This window comes from Sturnus vulgaris, chromosome 4 (assembly GCF_052056855.1).
Source record: "Sturnus vulgaris isolate bStuVul1 chromosome 4, bStuVul1.hap1, whole genome shotgun sequence".
NCBI classification, from domain to species: Eukaryota; Metazoa; Chordata; class Aves; order Passeriformes; family Sturnidae; genus Sturnus; species Sturnus vulgaris.
In genome coordinates, this window is record NC_142246.1 from 4,352,557 (window position 1) to 4,373,446 (window position 20,890).

General features: G+C 46.6%; 2 protein-coding genes across 3 annotated transcripts; both read right to left on the reverse strand.

The window, feature by feature from the left end:
- Window positions 1-8,970: 8,970 nt before the first annotated feature.
- On the reverse strand, window positions 8,971-12,362 carry LOC106853161 (T-cell surface glycoprotein CD1b-3-like). 2 transcript variants are annotated; one of them, XM_014876237.2, is made up of 6 exons: window positions 12,180-12,362; window positions 10,707-10,964; window positions 9,869-10,153; window positions 9,495-9,779; window positions 9,276-9,372; window positions 8,971-9,145 (listed from the first exon to the last, which is right to left on the reverse strand). In XM_014876237.2, the coding sequence occupies exons 1-6, from the start codon at window positions 12,247-12,249 to the stop codon at window positions 9,100-9,102; spliced, it is 1,041 nt and encodes a 346-aa protein (XP_014731723.2). In that variant the 5' UTR covers window positions 12,250-12,362; the 3' UTR covers window positions 8,971-9,099. The 2 variants fall into 2 exon arrangements, with proteins under 2 accessions (XP_014731723.2, XP_088019108.1); XM_088162982.1 differs by having other exon boundaries at window positions 10,707-10,967.
- A 3,047-nt stretch (window positions 12,363-15,409) lies between these two features.
- LOC106853116 (T-cell surface glycoprotein CD1b-3-like) lies at window positions 15,410-17,588 on the reverse strand. The gene is made up of 6 exons (XM_088162981.1): window positions 17,428-17,588; window positions 16,854-17,111; window positions 16,415-16,696; window positions 16,026-16,310; window positions 15,827-15,920; window positions 15,410-15,658 (listed from the first exon to the last, which is right to left on the reverse strand). The coding sequence occupies exons 1-6, from the start codon at window positions 17,504-17,506 to the stop codon at window positions 15,553-15,555; spliced, it is 1,104 nt and encodes a 367-aa protein (XP_088019107.1). The 5' UTR covers window positions 17,507-17,588; the 3' UTR covers window positions 15,410-15,552.
- Window positions 17,589-20,890: the final 3,302 nt, after the last annotated feature.

Here is a 20,890-nt window from a genome sequence, read left to right on the forward strand (position 1 = left end):
GTGAGCATCCATGCAGATGAGCTTGGAACAGGGACCATCCCATTAAAACACGGATAGCAGGTGGCTTTTCCAGGACTCATTTATCAAGGAACAAAGAAAGGAGCTCCAACAGTCACTGCAATTTGAAAGTTTCTGTTCATATCATATAAAGTTGACTTTACCCCACACTATCCTTCAATATTGACCACAAGGTTGTTTTTAAGCAAATTAAAATAATAGGAAAATATAAATTACTGAGGAGAAAGTGTCTCAAGGGAAACAAAATTGTCAATGGACATATCTTTAAAAATGTTTGCACCACTGAGAAAAGACAATATAGTTTAAGATTTTGAGGTATTCTGAGATGTTTATTAGAGGATAATGATTTTCTGAAGGAAACAGGCATGAGGTATTACTCTATTTCTGGTCACCATAATATTAAAAAGATATTATATCAATTACAAATGTGTGGTGAAAGCAACAAAACTAATTTGCTGTAAGGACTTCATTACATTTATTTCTATTGGAGTAATTTAAGAGGAATTAAAGAGAAAGAGGAGTTAAATATAAGAGCCAATTGCTTTCTGGAGCTCACAGTTGCCATGAAATAATTATCAATCATCATGCCAAAGAACCATCCAGGTGACTTTGGACATGAAGAAAGGGGCATGGAATGGAATGTCAATGGAAATCAGTGGTCTGAGACACGAGGTCAAATTATGCATATTAGTGTGTATTTTGACTATATATCAGTGTATGTATTTGTAATTTGTATTAGCCTTTTAAATAAATATCCCCAACAAAACACTCAAGGAAACATTTTCTAGAATGTTCTTTTCTTATAATTTATTAATTGCTTACCAGGAAATGCCATAACAAGTTTTGTAATGTACACTCACAGGAGTTTGAACCAGAGCTTGTGGGATTCTTAAGTGTCAGGTAAAGATTAATTCAATATTCTGACTTGAGTTAGTCCACACCGACTTTATAGGAAAGAAACTTCCAGATGCTTTTAAGACTCATGAGAAGCCATGGGTGATGCTCCAGGTGCTTTTGGTGTCAGAAAACACTTGAAAAAAAAAGAGGATTAGATGGACTGGCTCCTGTCCACTGCCCATGTGAATTCACAATCAGTTTATTATTGGCAGGGTGACCTTTGAAAAGAGTTTCTTTAGGAAAAAAAAACAACCAAACAAAAAGCTGAGGCAGAGCAACAGCTGTGCCAGACCTACCTGTACAGCTGGCAGTGCCAAAAGTGTATTCAGAATTATTGCTTAGCTGTCATTTATGTCTTGTGAACTCTCCATGCTGCCTCATAACTAATGGAAGGGGAAAATTAGTGGTTTAATAACAATATAGCATAAATTACCACTATTCTCAGCCCAGATGAAGAAAAAGAAAAAATAGGACAAATCCTGCTATTATTTTATGTTCTTAATCATATTTCTGATCTATAGAGCTCTCAACATTACTCCTGGGATAACATGGTTAAAGACAGCAAAATGCTCTCAATTATTATTTATAAATTATTTACAAAATAATACAATTTTAAAAAATAGGAAGGGAATGCAAACAACCTAAAGGCTTTTATGTTTTCCTCATGAAGAGCTTTCAGTTGGGATTAGTCCTTTGAGACACTGTGTTCAGCTTCTATTTCTTTTGAAAAGCAAATTTAAAGCATAATATTTTATTTATTTTTTTTACTTTATCTTTTCAAAGCAGTAGGGTGCATGGAAAATATCGTGATATCCTTGACAACTGGGTATGCTACACAAAGAGACAAAGAAATCACTCATGTCAGGAAATCTGTGTACTTCTTAGTACATCATCAATATACAAAATTGCTTTTGGAAGGGCAAGCTGTATTCTCCAAGTCAATGAATGTGTGAGCACAGCTGAGTGGGTCGGCCCCCAAAATTCTAGAATTTTTCATCAAAGGGCTATTGTTCCCCTTCCAGCTTCCAAAACAATGCATCCAAATGAATGACTCAACATTCATGATGCACTGGGGTGGTTTGTATGGAAGGCACTGATGCAGGTTCTGCCCAGATTGTATTTCCAGCAGGTATTGGAAAAGCTCAGATAAAATGAAATAACCATCATCTTATACAGGAGTGAAAGTCAGCTTCATCTTCCTAAATTTTTAGATAAAAGAGGAGTATCACATACCTATTTTTGTTTATTTTCACATCATCATAAGGGTTTTTTTTTATTATTATTATTTTGGAAGTGGCCAAAGCAGAGAAAACCAAAGGTCGAGGTGAGAAAAGGACGAAGCTGCTGGGAGCAGGGGTTCAGAGTTCTGTGTGTGTGTTTAGGTTTGGAATGGGAATATTTGCTGGGAATGTGTGCTCAGTCTCCCTTCTGGCTGGACAAGGGGCAGGGAATTGCAGCCTGGCTGTTCTGGGTAGGGATGTGAGGGCGCTCCTGGTGCAGAGAGCCTGCTGCTTTTTGTCTCTGGTGAACTGGGAAAGAAAAATTCCCCAGGGCTTGAAGCCTTCTGGAGGTGGAGTCCCTTACAATGTAGAAGCATAAAGGATTTATTAGAGAGAAGTTCAGATGCTGACCTATAATCCAGTCTAAGAAAAACACACCTCCATCTAGTTCCTTAAAATCGCAGTATTTTCTCAGTATTTTCATCCATTATAATATATACCTTTTCTTTGAGTTGAATTGATAGTCACTCCTTAAATATAAGCCTCTTTCATCAAAAATTCAAAACAAATTGATCTCATCTTTCACACTTTCCAATCCCAGTTGCTATATTTTTCAGTTCAACAATATGATTTATGCATATTCATTGGCACAAGTCGAAGTCTCCGTTAAATGTCAAAGCTGCAGCACTTGAAAATGCTTTAACCATTTTGCATTGTGTTCTGCCATCTCAGAAAAAAAAAAAAAAGAAGACTCAAAACAGGAGTTCTGGAACTGCATTAAAATGTATGTATTATTCATGTATAAAATTACTATATAAAGACTATAGCTTAATAGGCCAAGATCTTGTTAAAAAATGCAGTTTGTAATAATCTTTGACATTCTGTACCTCCTTGACAGCAGAACAAAGCTCTACAGAATATATTGCCTTTTTTTATGCAACAATATGATAACCAGTGAGGTTTAACACTCTGGATTCATGCCCTGCATATGCCTCCTGATTATTTTTGCACCTCCAAAACTTTTAGTGGCCAGGTGACCTCTGGTAATTTTTATTTTTTGATAGCTTTGTGCCTTGGCAATCACCCAGAGTAAATCTAAAATCTTTCATCTTTGCACTCTAAATTAAATTTAGATGTCTAAATGAGCAGTCTTCAGATAAAGACCTATTTATCCAGTAGTCAGTTAAGTCACATGTTGTCCTTTGCCCACTGATGATTTGAGAATGAAATGTTTTCTTTACTTGAAAAATACATCAGAATGGCATCTTTATTTCATGTATTTTCTGTTGAACATGAGTAACACTGTTCCTTTCAGTCTATAGATTATGTCAGAGTTCTGGATGCTCTGGAATAAGTCTGTACTTAAAGAACAAAAGCATTGACAGTGTCTCAAAGGTAATACTATAAACTTCTAATTCTTTTCTGTGAATTAATTTTCTAAGCCACTGATAGGAGAAAACATCCTAAAATATTTTGGTTTACGAAGATATCTGGTGACCTGTATGACAGAACCTCACCTAAGAATGTTCTTTGTTTTTTTCTATTCCTTTTCATTTCCTTTTCATTAGAAATTCTTTAGACTGCAAGTGTAGCACTCTATCATGAAAATGTATGTAATGTAATATTGATGTAATATTGATGATATACTTAATTCTCACATATTTTATTATTAATAAATCAAAAATGTTTGGGTATGAACCATCCCTTATACTGCAGGTGTTCATTGTCTCTTCCTCAGGATATGTGTGTCATTGTTATTCTACCTTATTAGTCTAGTTTGTTTCAGATTTAGGTTTTGGAGCTTTTTCTTTCAGAATTCATTATCTCTTTTACAAACTCTAAAACACATATGTTAGAAGAGACTTATGCACCATTTTTACATTATGACTTAAATTCTGTGAACTAGAATATCTCTGACCTGAGACAAAATGCATTCTGCAAAGCTTTCCAGATCAGGCAGAACCAACACTGAGATTTTTTCCAGGGCAAATTCTCCAGCTGCATAATTTCCTGGTATCTGCTTCTCTGATACAGTCTTAAAAATCATGTGATTTAAGGACACACTGAAAATCCATCCCAGTGATGACATTTCTTTCACAATATGATACTCATCTATCTTTTAACTTCATTTACCACCATTCCAAATAAAGAAATTAAAACAAAAGAAAGAACCCCAAATTTGAAGAGAAACCACAAAACTTCTGCAAAGAAGTAAGCTGAATTGTCATCCAAAAATTTAATAGAACAAGACAAGACGGTAACTAGTGCACAGAAACCTGACAGTCTAATTTGCACTTATATCAAAGACTCCAGTGCCTAAAACTTGATGTACAACATATGCAAATCAATCAGGCTTCCTCTTAAAGTTCAGTGTTAAAATAGACTTGTAGTTGCTCAGCTTTTTTTTCCTCTTTTTCAGTAGAGGAGTACTCAGATAAAGAGCTCTGTAGGTACCTTATTCCCAAAATGCAGCTTCTTTGCCACAGAAAAACAATGTGCAAGAACTAATGAATTTGTTTTCTGTGTTGTGCTAAAATACAAATAAATGTGTTACCATTCTGCACTTAAATATCACTAAGACTGCCTAAGAACAAAATTCAGATTTCTAACAGATTTTTCTTCTAAGGTTTTGTCTTATCTGCCCTTGGAAGAGATCACAGATAACCACAGCAGACCATGGAGTATCACTTAATGGAGCAGATGGATATTCCTGAAGGAAACTGTGAAGAGCTTGTGCTGGAATAGATTTTTGTGAAGGACTGCAGCCCTTGGACAGTCCCAGGAAAACTGTGAGAGTTAAGATGCTTCATTACCAGGTGTAACCTCCTCTCCTAACCCCTCCAGGCTGTCCAGTGCCAGAGAGGAGCCAAGTGAGCAAGGGAAGTTGAGCTCGGGAAAGGAGGGAGGAAAGTGTTGTTTCAACATTCATATTTTAGTTTCTTGCCACCTTAATTAATAATTTAAAATGCCATAATTAAGTAATTATTTTTATTGGCAATAAATTAAATTAATTTCTCTTGTTTTTCCCACAATGGGAATTAGAAAACAATCTTCCAATAATTGTCTCAGCCCACAGGGTTTCTCATCCTATTTTTCCCCTCTGCCCCACTGAGGGGAAAGAGTAGAGGAGTCTGGCTGGAAGCCAAGGCTAACTCAGCGTGTGTCAGGTAAGATTGGTTTTCCCCATTATATCACTTTATATTTATCTGTGTTGAACTTCATTTGACATTTTATTGCCGAGATACTCTGGCCTCTAAGGTTCTCCTCAAATTCTTCACAGCCTGTCCTGTTCCTAAGTGCCTCATATAATGTTGGATCATCATAATTCACATCATATTATCACCACACAGATCATCTCTCTTCTGTAGGTCATTTTTTGACAGACTGAACAGAATGAGTTCCAGGACAGGCTCCTGCACAACTGCTGTGATAATCCTGCATTGCAAGACACGACCTTTTGCAGTTATCCTTGAATTCCTGCCTTTAAACCAAAGATTAATGCATGTGAGGGTCTTCCTTCTTGTCCCATCATACTCAGTGTTCTGGCAGCCTATGCAAAAGCCTTTGTTAAAATTTTGTAGGAAATTAAAACAGATTGTATAGCCCCTGCCACTTTATCTCTTATGTTCCTTGACCTCTTTAACAGCACCTCCAACAGAAGCCATGATTACTCTTCTCACATAAAAAAATAATAAAAATATTCAAGGGTCTATTCTATAATTTTTAATGTTAGTATTAATTTTCCCCTTAGGTTTAAAGGACTGTTAGTCCCTGAGCACATCTGTAAATTTTCTAAGAACTGCTATTTCATCCCCTGTGTTTTTGTCTTCAGCTGCCACAAGGTTTTAAGTGAGAGGCTACATGTGTAGTATATTTATTAATCTGTGTGTTCCTATAGAACTCTAGAGGCAATATCATCTGGTCCTGGTTATTTGTTAGTGTTCATTATGTATATTTGTATTATAATCTCTTTCACTGCTGCTTTGCCAGGTAGCTAATGCTGCAGTGATCAGAGCACTTCTATGTAGCCTGGTAATCCCATGGTATGTTCTGCTCCAGAAACATTTTCCCTGCCTGTCTGCACAATGCAGGAGATGATTCTCAAAACATCATAGTGGATTAGCAGAAACAGCATTGCATTCTTTCTTTAACTCAATGTATTAATGGTTGTGGGATATCTGACTTTTATTCCATCCTTTGCTGGTTCAGGGTTAAACTTCAAATTCCAGTATTTCAACCCCTCTGTTTTAGGTATTCGAGAAGAGAGTCTTTTGAGTCTCCTGCTGAAACTGCTAGACTTTAGAGAACAACTAAATATTCATTGGGCAAAAGACTCTGTGATCCTAGTGATTAGGGTATTCATGTGGCAGGGGAGACGTGAGTTCCTGACATTCTAATGAATATTTACATAATTTTGTGTGAAGTATTCACTGGAGCAGAAACAGCAAGTTGCCTGATCACTTACCTATAGAATCATAATTTTCTCGCCTTTCAGCTCAATTAATTTTTAATTGTGCCTCAAAAAGAGGGATAGCCTCAGGAGGAGGAACTTTCTTCACAGAATGTCCTAGCACTCTGAAAATTCACTTAGTTTTCAAACTCTCTTAAAAATTGAAGAGATTTAAACCTGTTGCTTAGACTTTCTCAGGGTGCTGTGCATCAGGAGGTCATCACCTCTTTTGTGGTCATATTTTTTGAAAAAAACACATACTTTTTTGACAATTTCTTCGAGGAGGTTCAGCATTTTAAATAACAAATGGAAGATTCTATTACAGTCTCTGAGAGAAGTACACTTTATTCCTTATCTTTTTTATACCATGGTCCCTGGCTGGATGTGGTACTTTCCCATCTTGGTTTCTAGCATTCCTGGTACAAATTCTCAGTGTTTCTGCAAACCTCTGCCCAATTTATTCAGAAGGTGTATTTTTAGGAATCTTATGATATGGGAGCACCCAAAGATTTTTAAATTACAGCACTGGTTTACACAGAACTTGGTAAGCTAATGTCTCTCTGCTTTGTGTTTTTTCATTTTGGTTCTTTTACTTGCTATTATGAGGCTGCTTCTAAGAACTGGCTGCAAATGCAATGGAAAAACTCACAGGAAGAAAAAAAGAACATTATAAACAAACAAAAATGGCCTTGGAGTAGGGATATTATCAAATTTGTTTCCTTCAGAGTACTTCAACATGGTATTGTTAACCTGCAAAATTAAACTTCTCAACCAAATTCCCAGAGCAGGTCAAGATTCCAACTTCTCAGCCTCTCATGTAAGCCAAGACAAAATTTAGAAAAAACTATTGTCACCATAAGGGCTCACCTGTGCTCAAGATTACAGAAAGAGAGAAAGAGGGAAACGATGTGATGATAATGAGGTCCACAGAGCTCTGATAAATAATTTTCTGGCTCAAATGGCTGGATTATTTCACTATGTAATGTGTCTCTGGTTCCCCCAGGCAGGTGATGCAGCACGGCTTAGGGTTTTTAAGCAGGCCTGACAATTGCAAACATCTTCCTGGGTTTTTGCCTTTATCCTGAAGTCTGGAGCTGAGGCAGGAAACGCCTTGGGCTCATCCTTGGGCTCTTCAGTGCTGGGGGAGACTGAGGGCTGGGGACACGCGGAATCGATGGGAAGCCACAGGGAATTCCTCGAAGCACAGGTCCAGGTTTGGATGGGGCTGAGGGCAGAGATGGGGGGCTGGCTCAGCCCGGTGACCAGTGACCAGTGACTTGTGACAAAGGAGGAACACGGACAGCATTGGCAAATGGGCCGTGGCATGGCTGGTGGAAACGTGAGGCGGGCAGGGCAGCGGCACCGGGCACGGTCAGGGAGGGACCCTGCTGGCTCCAGGCAACTGAGCAGAGATGGTGCCCAAGCAGCCTGTGGTGAAGACTGTGGGGAAGCAGCTGTTCTGCAGCAGCCCATGAAAGTCCACACCTGCAGAGATCTACCTGCAGGCTTTGGAGGAGCCCAATGCTGTAGAAGGTGGGTGTGCCTGAGAGAGACTCTGACCCTGTGGAGACACTCTGCTGGAGCAGGCTCCTGACAGAACTTGTGACCCTGAGGAGAATCCACACTGGAGCAGCGTTTTCCTGAAGGAGTGAGCCCATAGAAAGGACCCATGCTAGAGCTGTTTGTGAAGAACTGAAGACCATGGAAAGGACCCGTGCTGGAGACATTTGTGGAAGACTGTCTCCTGTGTGTGGGACTCCACAATGGAGCAGGTTGAAGAGGAAGGAGCAATGGACAATGCATAATAAACTGATGATAATCCTCATTCCACATCCTGCTGTGTTGCTCAGAGTCTCCCAGAGCCTCAGCATGGTTCTTTCATGGCTGCCAGGCATAGTAGAAGGGTGACAATCCCCCATCCTTCCAGCTTTTACAGAGACTGGAGGCAGGCATGGGGGCAGGAGTCAGAAGTGGAGGAGATCTTGATCTAAAACCATTCTGATTTGAGGGTGAGACCAGCCTGGAGATGGACCAGCTCAATGTGCTCAAAATGTGTCAGAGATGTCAGGGGTGTCACTTAGGTCCTCCCTCCCCCTTCTGTCCCCAGTGAAAGACTCTCTGATTTGTGGCCTGCTCCATCCCACATCTCCTTCAGCAGCCCCACAGTGGTCTGGCCTTGGGTTTTAACTTTCCTGTCAGGAACAGACACTGGCCATGGAGAGATGTGGGAGAGGCTGTCAGAGGACTGGCTTCTCCTGACATGCCAGGTAGAGACCAACTAGAGCCAGGAAAAGGAAGTCTCAGGCTGCAATATGGAGTCTCTGTAGTGCGCTGAGCAGTTTCCTGAGGGCGATGAAAGGGTGAGAGACAAAGGAGCCACATGCATCAGGAGAAATTTGTAGCTGTTTAATGTGGTGGTTTTCCAGAACAAAGCTGTCGGTGCTGATGGATCAGGAGTAGGATATGAAGTAAGAAGAGAGAGCAAGCAGCTGTTGCTGTGTGGGCAACCAGGCCTCAAATGATGCAATCCTGGGTCTCCCATGTAGCTTCATTACCTTTCCTGCAAAGGGTATGTGTGAGCTGTGCTGACAGTCAGGGAGTTCAGCCCTACAGAGCTGCTGCTGCTGCAACTCCTGGACTGACCTACATGCCCATAAATCTTATAGCAGGTGATGGGAAGGAGAGCTCACCTGTGCTTCCACCACCAAAATCCCCCAGCAGAGGCTGTGGTCACAAGAAGCAGCACTGCAATGGTGATGCTGATGGTTGCAGCTGTGCTGCGGTTTTCTGGGACACGGAGGGAAGAGGGCAATTTGTGTGAGGGTGGCAGCGCCAGTCAGGAGCTGCCCCTCACAGGGCCAGTGTCTACCATCTGCAGCCTGCACCACATCCCCATGGGTGGCACCTACCCCATGGGATGAGAAGGCTGCGGGTGCCCAGGCTGCGGTGGCGCACACGGCAGACATAGCTGTGCCCATCACGGGGGGCCACGGCCAGGACGCTGCGGAGCTGGTAGGTGAGGTCAGCGTTGGGCAGGATGGTGCTGGTGTTGAGAGCCGGGCCCGGAGGCACCTCCTGGTCATCCTGCAGCCAGGCCACGCTGATGGGACGGGGGTAGAAGCCAGTGACATGGCAAACAAGCAGTAGCTGGTCTCGGCTGGGGGTGCGGGCGAAGACCGTGGCTACAGGCAGCTCTGGGGAATGAGGGCAAAGGGGTGAGGCACAGCTGAGCCCCAGTGTGGGGGGCTTTGGGGTGTCTGTTGCAGGGTCAGGGTGGTCTCACCTTGTCTCTCCAGAACTTCCTTCCCATACGTCTTCACGGTTTGGAAGTTGCTCTGGCATACCCAGATGGTGAGAAGGTACTCCAGGAGCACTGTGACGGACTTCTGCCTGTTGAGGCTCTCGCTGACCAGCTCTGCCACCTGAGATGGCTGCCGGGCCTCCCAGCATTGTTTATCTATCTCAAAAGCTACGAGGTCTCTGCCACCCCAGCCAACATTCAGGAAGCCCTGGCTTGTCATATTGGGGTACGCCACACAGCCTAAGCGGATCTGGACCACCAATGGGTCTGTCAAGGGCAAAGCCAGTGGAGAGGTCCCGTGAGTGTGTGTAACGTGCATGGCATAAGGTGGGATGTGACTGAGGGCACATACAGGGATGCAGTTGAAAACAGGGTGCAATGGGCAGCAGGGCTTAAGGCCATGCTTCAGGTGACCCCAGACATCCTGCAAGCCCTCAGGCTCTTTGGAAGAATGGAGTGGAAAATTGTATGGGGTGCTTGCTTAAAAAGAATTCTGTCCCCCAAAACATTTGCCCCCAATTTTCTCTTTCATGATCTTTGCTGTATTAATCCTGCAACTCCATAAATTTGGTGTTAGCTCCCTGACATGCAGAGGGGTTCCTTGTACCAGAGAGCAGAATCCCTGAAGGGTATTTTTAGTCTGCTGCCCTACCCACTCCTGCTAGTCATATGCTTCAGCAGCTGCAGTATTTCCGGAGCTGTTGCATCCTGTGAGACCCCCCCCCCCCCCACCCCAGATGCCATCTTGGTGGGAAGGAGGCCACAGCCTGAATCTGGGGAGAAGGACTAGGGCTCTGGCAGGACTCATTCCTGTACTCACAGTGCTGTTTTGTCTGCTGAACTGTGTCGTGCACAAATCGGATTAAATTGCGCAGAGCAATTTTGTACTGGGACATTATCTTTTCTCCGTCTCCTTCGGCTGCAACCTGGCTGACCCAGGGCCAGTAGAAGTGGATGCTCCAGTTGGCTGGATCCAGTGTTAACATGGGTATGTCCTCTAGGAGTACTATGCATGACACCTCAGCAGAGCTGATGCTGGCAAAGGCGCCAGTCAGGAGGTACTGGATAACCTGTGGCTCTGCTAGGAGAGAGGATGGAGACAGGAAAGGGTGCAGGAAGGAGATAAGTGGAGGTGCTAAAGGGGAAATGGGAAGTGGAGGTGCTGGAGGGGGAACAGGGGATTCAGACTAGATAATAAAAAAGAAATTTTTTATGTGAGAGGTAGTGAGACACTGGCACACGTTACCCAGACATCTGGTTGATGCTCCATCCCTGGAAACATTCAAGGCTAGGTTGTTTGGGGCTCTGAGTGGGTAAGGTGTCCCTGCCCATGGCAGAGGGGTTGGACTGAATGGCCTTTAAAGGTCATTTTTACCCCAAATCATTCTGTGCTTCTATGATTGTTTGCTCTTAATCCTGCTCAGGGTTACTTTCCTGTCTGAACTTCCTCTGACCTCACTTTTCTTCCTTCTTTATTTTACTTTCAACAAAGTGGTTGTCTCCTGCAGAGGATTTTAGGCATTTTGTCCCCTCTCTTCCATGCCTCCCTCCTGGACAGAGCTGCTGTCTGACTGTGCAGAGCAGATGAAGGGGCACCTTGCTGCTCATTTGGGGTGATGTTTCCACCCAGGAGAAGCACCCGTGCCAGGACATGCATCTGCCAAAGACCTGGACACAGTACAGAGGATATGGAGGATGGTTGATAGGAAAGGGCATTTTGTCCAGGTTTGGGCTCCGTGTTTGGGCCAGGACACCAGCCCAGCCCAGAGATCAATCCTGCCTTTCTGTGTCCAATGCTGCCTGCCCCGGAAGCATAAGAACTCATGGGGTTGTGGTAAAACTCTCTGTGTGACAGCAGTACCCGAAACACCCTCTGCCAGGTGCAGCTCCCCAGCGAACGAGGGGCTGCTGGAAGGGGCCCTCAGCACCATCTGGAGCTGAGATCTGCCTGGCACCTCCGGGCTCCCTGCAGGGGGAGGACATCTTGCGGAAAAACTCAATACCCAAGACCGGGCTGGGGACCACTGTTGTCTCTTCTGCTTGTGTGCCCAAAGCCCTGTGTTGGAGCTGGTGGGGCAGAAGTCCTGAGCTGGAGGCAGGAACAGAGAGGGTGGGCAGGAGCAAAGCATATTTGGGTGGTGCATGGTGAGAGGTGGCCCTCTGATGTTGGGAATCATCGGCCCCCCCATACAGCACAGTAGCCTGGCCATGCCTCCCCTGAGCAGAACTTGTGGTGTCCTCTGACAGGGCAGGGGGGTGAGAACAGTTGAGGTGAGCCAGAGCTCCCACTTACCCTCTGGGTCTGCCCACATGCCAGGGAGGAGGATCGGGAGGAAGAGGAAGAGGAGGTGAGGGGGCTGCATGGTGCATGCAGCAAGGCTGAAGAAGCAGCAGCAGCAGTAACTGCGGGAGGAGAAAGAACCTGTAGGATCAAAATGTTCTACCCAGCCCAGCAGTCACTGCGGTGGCTCCCCACCAATTGGAGAATCGGTGTGTCAGGGAGGGGCCCAGAGGTCCTAAGTTGAAGGCTGGGGATGTGTGGGAGGGACAAAAGCTGAAGTAAGTTGTTGAGGACGAAGTGCTGTGACATGCTGGGCCTGGGAACAGCCCAGATAGAATGAGAAGGCAGGGAAAGAGAGTCCCAGGAAACAGCACTAGGAAAAAGATACTTAAACATCTAAGCTGGGTTTTCCTGACTCTCCCTCTCCACCAATATTACATTGTCCTATCCCTGTTCTTGTGGGTTGCATCAGCACCAATGCAGATGATGATGGCTTTTGGATTTCAGACCTGACTGGAGAAAGATTTTTGCTGTCCTCTCAACCCCTGCATAGGGAGAAGGAATACTTTGGGTCATCCTCCTCTCACTCCTGCCACCTCCATCTCCGGCTGCTTCTGCATCACTTGTGTAATTCTGGGGATGGGGCTCCCAGAGAGGAGGTGACAAACTCTACCACCTAGTCCCAAGCTGTAGCACACTGCTGGGGAGCCCCAACTCTGCTCTAAACACCTGGGGATGGGCCTGGCAACTCCCCTCTCCTTCCCACCAGCTTTGGTGTGGAATTCAGTTCCCCTCCCCAAGAGCCTCCTGTGCATAGGAACAGAAACGGTGGGAGCCACTCCCCTGCTGTGTCCCCACTGGCACTGGTGTTCAGTGCTGGAGGGATCAGGGGGTGACCTGTGACAATCAGCCTCTCACCCACAATGTCCCCAGTCGACTGTTCCTCCCTGACTCCTCCCCTCAACACTCAGTTTCTCTTCCCCTTTTTTGGATGATGCCTGCACTGGGGGCGAAGGCAGAACCAAAACCACAACCAACGGAAGTCTGAGGGGTGCACCTTAGTAGCATCCAAACACTGAATACTTTTGCTTCCATGGAACTGTCCCAGAGAGAAGCAGGGATGCTGTGGCAGCCTGGTAGGCCCAGATATGACACCAGCTTCCCCAGCAGCATGACACAGGGGATTGTCCAGCTATGCCCCCACAAGGTCCACAGCCCTCCCACTAGTCCTAGACCCAGGGCAGTGTGCTTGGCTGTCAGGATGGCAAAGTGCATCCATGGGGCAGCCAGGGAGGGAAGAGACAAGGGGGCTTTTGTCTCTGCAGTCCTGCAGAGGTGAGGTGAGGTGATCACTTGTTCCCATGGTGTCCCCTGAGATGACTGCTGGTCACTTCTTGCTGAGCAGCTGAGAGGGCCATTCACAGCCCTCTGTCCTGTGCAGGTGCATGTGACACTACTGGTGTCTGAGTTGCTCATAGGAAAGGACCAGGCACCTGGCTTGTGTGGATGGTCAGAATGTCTTCAGTCCCTTCGGAAATTCTTCCAAATGTCTCCCACTGTTGCAGTGGATCTGCTTTAAAGTTCCACTTTAGCCCTTCCACTTTAGCCCTTCCACTTCTCTATTGAATGTGCTTCTCACGTTTTTGAGGTTTTTTTCACTTCCTTTTTTTGCTCACAACTTCCTCCTTCATATTGTCACATCTCTGTTCTGAAAATGACCCAAGGGGACAGGGGGATGTTGGTCCACATAGACCATTGGTCCTGAGAGTCCTCTCAAGTGACCATGGTACTCAGAGTCACTCCCAAGTCTCCACAGTTCCCTCAGGTGCCATTGGTCCTTACAGTTCTCTCAGGTGCCATTGGTCCTTGCACTCTCCCCTGAGGTGATGGATGTAACCCCCAAGCCGTGCCTGGGTGAGTTGAGATGGGGTGGACAGAGATGCAGTGCCTCTGGGTGCTATACTGGGTGGATGGGTGAGCAGCAGCAACTGCTGCATTGGGCTGTGATGAGGGGCCTTAAGAACCCTCTAAAAATACCTGGGTGGGGCATGTTATTGTAAGGTCTCTTAGGGGATGTGAGCAAACACTTGCAGACACCCCCCCTGGTACCAGGTGTTTGTGGGTCTGGTACTGTAGGGCCTCTTGGGAAGTCATTCACATGAACAGTTTTTCTCAACAGGTTTCCTCACTGGCTGCATCTCCAAGTCTGCCCGGTCCCATGAGTGCTTCAGGATGTTCCATTTTACTTGGGAGAGGAATTGCCCCATTTGTCCTATGGGTGACAAAGCTGCAGGGAGGCATGCCCACAGCTAAGAGTTTCATCTGTCTGTCCCAAGTCAGCAGGGGCTGGGAGAAGCTTGGTGTCATTCCTCTTGCAGAGAGGTCCTTGAGCCCTGTGATGCCAGCAGATGACTCTGGCTGCTAGGGAAACACAGTCCTCCCCCCAGCAATGTAGTTTCCAGGTTCTGGCCAGGGGAGAACAAGCACCATTGGATTTGTGGTGGATATGGCCACAAGCCAGCCAGGTTGTCTGGCTTGCATACAGCTGCCAGACTGGGAAACTTTGCAGGAAGTTGTCCAGTGAAGCCAAACCTTTTGAAGCTACATGTTCAAGTTGATTTGGATCATGAACTATGTGCCTTCCTGTGTGTGTGTGAACTCTGCTATCTTTGATGGGACATGGGCTTCTTTTCTCTCCTTTATTAGGAGCCTCGGGGTCACTTTACCCCCATGTGCACAGTTGCTTATTTCCATGCAATATGTGAAAACATGTTTATATATGCACAGACACACATGTACGGTTTTTTCCCCATGCCTTGGTGCTTTCTGCAAGTAGTGCAAATAGTTCAGCAGTGTTTCAGCTTCCATACATGGCTGATCAAAACCTTTTTAAGCCCATTCAACTGCTAAGGAAAAGTACATGATCTTAGTGAAAATATGAATGGTTTATTTTAATTTCATACACATCTGCAGCTCCCACACCAGAGTTTCAGTGTTACTCAGCACTTTGTAAAGCCATTTCCGGCCAGGTTCTGTTAGTCTGTGTGGAAAAGTTCAGTCTCAGCACAAATATTTCTGGAATATAGTTAATAAAGACAATTTTTAGGAAAACAAAGTGACAGTAGAAGGGGACAGCTTTCCACCTTCTGACAAAACTGTTACTGAAGCAAAACCAGGAGCATTTGCCATTGGGGATTGAGATGCCCTAGAGCATCAGTGGGTGGACTGGCCAGTGCCACAAGCTAAGAGATGATCATGTGTAACAAGTGAGGTGCTCTTAGACTTGCAGTTATGTCTGTTTATAAAATTCAATTGAATCAAAAGCTCAGCTTTCTCTTGTGCATCTCTGAATTGAATTAGTCTTGCAATTGGCAATGCCCAGAACTTAAGTGAAGCAGAAAAAGGTAGTTCTTGTCGCTATAAAGGCAGTGGGAGCTTCTTTGCTCAGGATGAAGTTCCTGGACTCTGATTCCTCCATCTGCTGGCGCTTTCTGAAATGAGAGAGGGGCAGCTGGATGCTCCATGGCAGAGACCTTGTAGGAGTGCAGACAGCATCTGGCAGGGCCAAAGCAAGAGCTTTGCTGTTCACTGCAGAAATCCTCTGGAAATTTCTTCCTCTCCTCTTTCACCTCTGCTCCATGGGGCAGACAGGGGCTCACCTTTGTCTCCGCACCCAAAGCACTGACATGGCAGCAATGGTCATGGCAGCAAGCCCGGCCATGAGCCCTATGATCAGCACAACTCCTGAGCTCCCTGGGAAACATAAGCAGAAGCTGCCGTGAACTTTCTGGGTTTTGCTCCATCTTATGGGGCAGGGTGGCTCAGTACCCCCATCTCATCCCCATGGGTGGCACCTACCCCATGGGATGAGAAGGCTGCGGGTGCCCAGGCTGCGGTGGCGCACACGGCAGACATAGCTGTGCCCATCACGGGGGGCCACGGCCAGGACGCTGCGGAGCTGGTAGGTGAGGTCAGCGTTGGGCAGGATGGTGCTGGTGTTGAGAGCCGGGCCCGGAGGCACCTCCTGGCCATCCCGCAGCCAGGCCACGCTGATGGGACGGGGGTAGAAGCCAGTGACATGGCAAACAAGCAGTAGCTCGTCTCGGCTGGGGGTGCGGGCGAAGACCGTGGCCACAGGCAGCTCTGGGGAATGAGGGCAAAGGGGTGAGGCAAGCCCTGGTGGGGCCCGGCTGGGCCCCAGTGTGGGGGGCTTTGGGGTGTCTGTTGCAGGGTCAGGGTGGTCTCACCTTGTCTCTCCACAGCTGCCCTCCCATAGTGCAGGAACAACTCAATGTCATTGACAAAAGTATCAGTGAAAGTAATTAGCACCAGCTCATTCAAGGCAGTGTAGTTCTGGAGAAGTGACTGGACATACCGTGACAACTCGGTGTCCTGGGAGAGGGTCCAGGTGGCATTCTCTGTGTCAAAGCTGAGGAAATCCTGACCATTGTAACCCACATAGGCAAAGGCCTGGGAGGTTCTGTTGGGGTACAGTATGCAGCCTGCCATGCACTGAACCACAAAGGGGTCTGCTGGGGCAGAGAGGAGGGAGAGGTTACATGAAAGGTTGGGATTTCCTTCCTGCAGACATGGTCAGTGTCTCCTATACATTGCCAGCTCTATCAGATCCTTCCCCACTTCCCAGCTGCTTTTCAGAAAGGGATGCAATGAAGACTGGGCACTCACAAAAGGCACCTCTTTGCATGACGATTTTGTTGACCAGATGGTTGAACGTCTGCATATAGGCCTTAAGAAAGTTCTCAAGAACGTCCCAGTCAGTTTGGGGCCGGGCTGGGCGCACCCAGGGCTGGCAGAGGCGGATGGACAATGTATGTTTATCAAAATAACCAAGTTTGATGTCTTCCAGCATGCCCAGTCCCTCCATGTCTGAAAACGAGGTGTTTTGGAAGATGCTGGTCTGGAGCAGCCGAAGAGTGAAAGCCCCTACATGAGACAAAGGTTGACAGGGAGGAGATGGGACTGGGAGAAGAAGGTTGAGGAAAGTAGAGGAGCTGAGGGATGGGTCCTTGAGGTTGCAGGGATCCATGGGTCCCCCATAAGCCCCTTACAGCATTTGCAGCCCCAGTTCCCATCCCCTGCACCCACCTGTGGTGGCTGCATCCCTGCTGGGGAGGAGGTGTGCAGCCAAGGGACAAGCAGGAGTGAGGGAGCAAGTGCCCAAGGTGGGTGGGGAGCAGGAAGCCTCTCCCCTATGGAGTCCCATGAAGGTAGATGTGTATGAGTCAGGGGTCCCACTTACCCTCCAGGTTTGCCCATGTCCCAGAGAGGAGGAGGAGGTAGAGGAGGAGGGAGAGAAGGCAGCAGCAAGGGGACTGCATGGTTCCAGCAGTGAGGCCCAGAGTGTGCAGCAGTGAGTGCAGCAGCAGGAAGAATAGACTGTTGAGAGATGTGGCCTCAGACGTCTCTTCAGGCTGGCTCTGCCTGGGCAGCTCTGCTGGTGCTAATGGCCCTGGCAGCCAATGGGGCTGGCTCTGAGGTTTAGGGGAGGGCTCTGAGGTTTCCCACTTGGGAGTGAGCTGGAGCATCCTGAGTATGGCTGTGAGTGCTGGGGGAATTTGATTGTGAGCAAGGTCATTCCATTGTGTGCAGGAGCGGTTCCTCTCCAGCAGCACCTTGACAATCAGGGTGATATGGGTGAGCTGAGGCCTCTGTTCTACCCCCCTTTCAGATGGATGTGTCACTTGGCCATGTGATGCATCCATTGCCCTCATTGTCCCTTACTTGTGCCTGGAATATCTGGCCCTGCATAGAACAGACATTGCCACCTGCTCTGTGCTGTCAAGTGGGTTCGCAACAACATGACTGTTTTTCCCACAGGGCAGGCAAGCCCTTTTCCTACCACACGGCCTCATGCCTGGGCTCTCTGTGCCCCCAGGCTGTGCACTGGTCCCATGCCTCTTTGTCACCTCCCAACCATACTACAGCCAGGCTATGCTGATGGGTCATAGTTATATAAGCCAGTGATGTGGCAAACCTGCAAGAGAGCTGGGCCATGACCTTGGAAAGCTCGGAGGGGTAAGAGAAAAATAAAAGCTGATGATAATATCCCTTGACCCCTCAGCACTGCTGGTCTCATCCTGGGGAAGGGATTTCCCAGAGTTGAGGTGATGAGTACTTCTAGCTTGGACCACAGCTGTGGAGTTAGGGATGGTTGCAGGAACAGCTGGAGGGAGCAGTCCTCTAGGAATTCTCCTTGGAGTGCAAGAAATGAAGGGACTAGAGCAGCTATAGTGTGATGGTCCCCAAGGGGAAAGATGGTCTGGAGGGCCTGGGAAGGACTGTTTCCACTGACAGTCATCAGACTCCTGGAAAAGTTGACTGGACAGGATCTTCAAGCTGGGACCCCACCATCAAGCCCATTCCAGGGAGTTGCAGTGGATATGCAGCTTCCCCATTTCCACAGAGCTCTATCCATGCCGTGGGGCCTGGGAGCTGCCTCTCTACTTCCCTGCACCCCACAGTGTAGGAGAGCCCGAACTGTGCCCTAAACGCCCTGACAGAGGAGGGCCTGAGGATCAGCTGCAGTCTGGCTTTGGTGAGGAATCCAGTCCCCCTCCCCAAGAGCCTCCTGTTCATGGAAATAGAAATGGTGGGTGCCATCTCCCTGCTCTGTCCGAATTGGCAGCAGTGTCCAGTGCTGGAGGGACAATGTGGTGACCAGTGCCAGCCTCACCCCACAGTGTCCCATATCCACTGCTCCTCCCTCACCTGCAGTTTCTCTCCTCCTTTCCTGGGAGTGTCCATGTAGATGGCAAAGGCAGAGCTGAAGCCACAGCCGAGGGGAAGTCTTAGGTGGGGTGCCCTGATAACAACCAAACACAACAGGGGCAGAGGTATCCATGTTGGTATGTGACCCCTCCAAGCAGAACGCGGACCAGATATCACCACTCTGTGTCACCATTTTTGGTGTCTCCAGCTGTAGGGACATGAGGGAGGCCCATATATACTGCTGCAGGCTGAGCTCTAGCATCCCATAACACTGAGTCAGACATGGGGCCAAAAGGACACCAAACCACTTCCCTTCCATGGAACTGTCCCAGAGAGAAGCAGGGATGCTGTGGCAGCCTGGTAGGCCCAGATATGACACCAGCTTCCCCAGCAGCATGACACAGGGGATTGTCCATCTCTGCCACCACAAGGTCCACAGCCCTCCCACTAGTCCTAGACCCAGGGCAGTGTGTTTGGCTGTCAGGATGGCAAAGTGCATCCATGGGGCAGTCAGGGAGGGAAGAGACAAGGGGGCTTTTGTCTCTGCAGTCCTGCAGAGGTGAGGTGAGGTGATCACTTGTTCCCATGGTGTCCCCTGAGATGACTGCTGGTCACTTCTTGCTGAGCAGCTGAGAGGGCCATTCACAGCCCTCTGTCCTGTGCAGGTGCACGTGACAAAACTCAAAAAACATGCATTTCCCTGCATGTTGAGATGAGGTCCAGTGTACACAATCTGCTTGTATCTACTCATACTTCATTTCTCCTTACTGGTGGAAATAATCACTAGATATGAAATTGCTAAATCCCACAAACTCCACAGGAACAAAGACAAACTCAAAATGGCCTGAGCCAAAGGCAGAGCAGCCTGCCAACTCTCTGGAGCCAGAACTGCCTTCCTGTTCACTATCAGATGTATATATCAGATGCAAATATCCTGGCACTGGTCTAAAAATACCTGGATTTAGTCAGGGAAGGCAGAGAAGTGTAGAAGGCTCATACCCTGCTCTCCCATCATCATCTGCCTGCACCATGTTAAACACACAGTTAAACTAGGGCTATGTTGTTACCTGGGCACAGGTTTATTCCCTGAAAAAAAAAATATTCCTCCCAAGCCACTCAACAGAAATACAGGTTCTGTGTAATAGAAGAAGAATTTGCCTCTGCTTGTTGCTCACAAGAGGGATCAATGCACTGACAGAGGGCAGGAAAGCTGCTGTGCTTGTGTTTCCTGAGGGATAATCCACGGTGCCAGGTAGAAACACTGAGATGTGCAGAAACTGAACTGCATCTCCTAGGAGATGAATGGCTCCCTATAGCTCTGGTCAGCCATAAGTAATTTTAGTAAATAGACTGGTAATTAGATTTAAATTATTGAGAGTCATAAGGAACAGACTGAAATATTCCTGTCTTTCTTTGGTGTTTTTTGTTACTGCTTGGGGAAAACATGAGAGCTGTTCCACAGGATGACAGAATTGGCTTATTGTTGATCTTTATATGAGCTATAGGTTACATGCTGACTTGGACTATATGCTTTGCATTTAGCAATTAATCTGAAAGTTTGTGGTCTTTTGCTGAATTTTAAGGATAGAAATCCAAAGACTTGTGTCAAATAATAAATATTAAGTTCAATTATAATTGTTTTCCCCAAAGAAATGAAGTTTTGCTTATTTTTGTTTATCTTCATAAGTCAATAAACCAGCTGTAGACCTGCATATTAGGAGAAAACAAGATTATGCCCCAGTCACCAGCCTCTGGAGGAGATGATTGAGAATAAGGAACAATGCATGTGTCTCTGCCTTCCTGACAGGTTTATAAGTGGAAGAAGTAATGGACAACACTACAGTGAGTTGGTGAAATCGTTTTACACTCTGCCAATATAGCTTAGAAATCTTTTTCCAGGCTACAGTTCAATGAAAAATCTCTGACCAAGTGTTACAATCTGTAGACATCAACAATTTCAGGGGTGAAACTATTTATTTTGTACAAAGCTACAT

Excerpts from the sequence above, each read along its gene's own strand:
- LOC106853161 (XM_088162982.1), bottom strand. The coding sequence starts at position 12,249 with ATGCAGCCCCCTCACCTCCTCTTCCTCTTCCTCCCGATCCTCCTCCCT. Across the intron at positions 10,968-12,179 it reads CATGTGGGCAGACCCAGAGG|CAGAGCCACAGGTTATCCAG; the intron begins GTAAGTGGGAGC and ends CCTCTCTCCTAG. Across the intron at positions 9,146-9,275 it reads TTTTGGTGGTGGAAGCACAG|GAAAGGTAATGAAGCTACAT; the intron begins GTGAGCTCTCCT and ends TACCCTTTGCAG.
- LOC106853116 (XM_088162981.1), bottom strand. The coding sequence starts at position 17,506 with ATGCAGTCCCCTTGCTGCTGCCTTCTCTCCCTCCTCCTCTACCTCCTC. Across the intron at positions 15,921-16,025 it reads CAGCCTTCTCATCCCATGGG|GGAGCTCAGGAGTTGTGCTG; the intron begins GTAGGTGCCACC and ends TATGTTTCCCAG. Across the intron at positions 15,659-15,826 it reads CTTTGGGTGCGGAGACAAAG|AAAGCGCCAGCAGATGGAGG; the intron begins GTGAGCCCCTGT and ends CTCTCATTTCAG.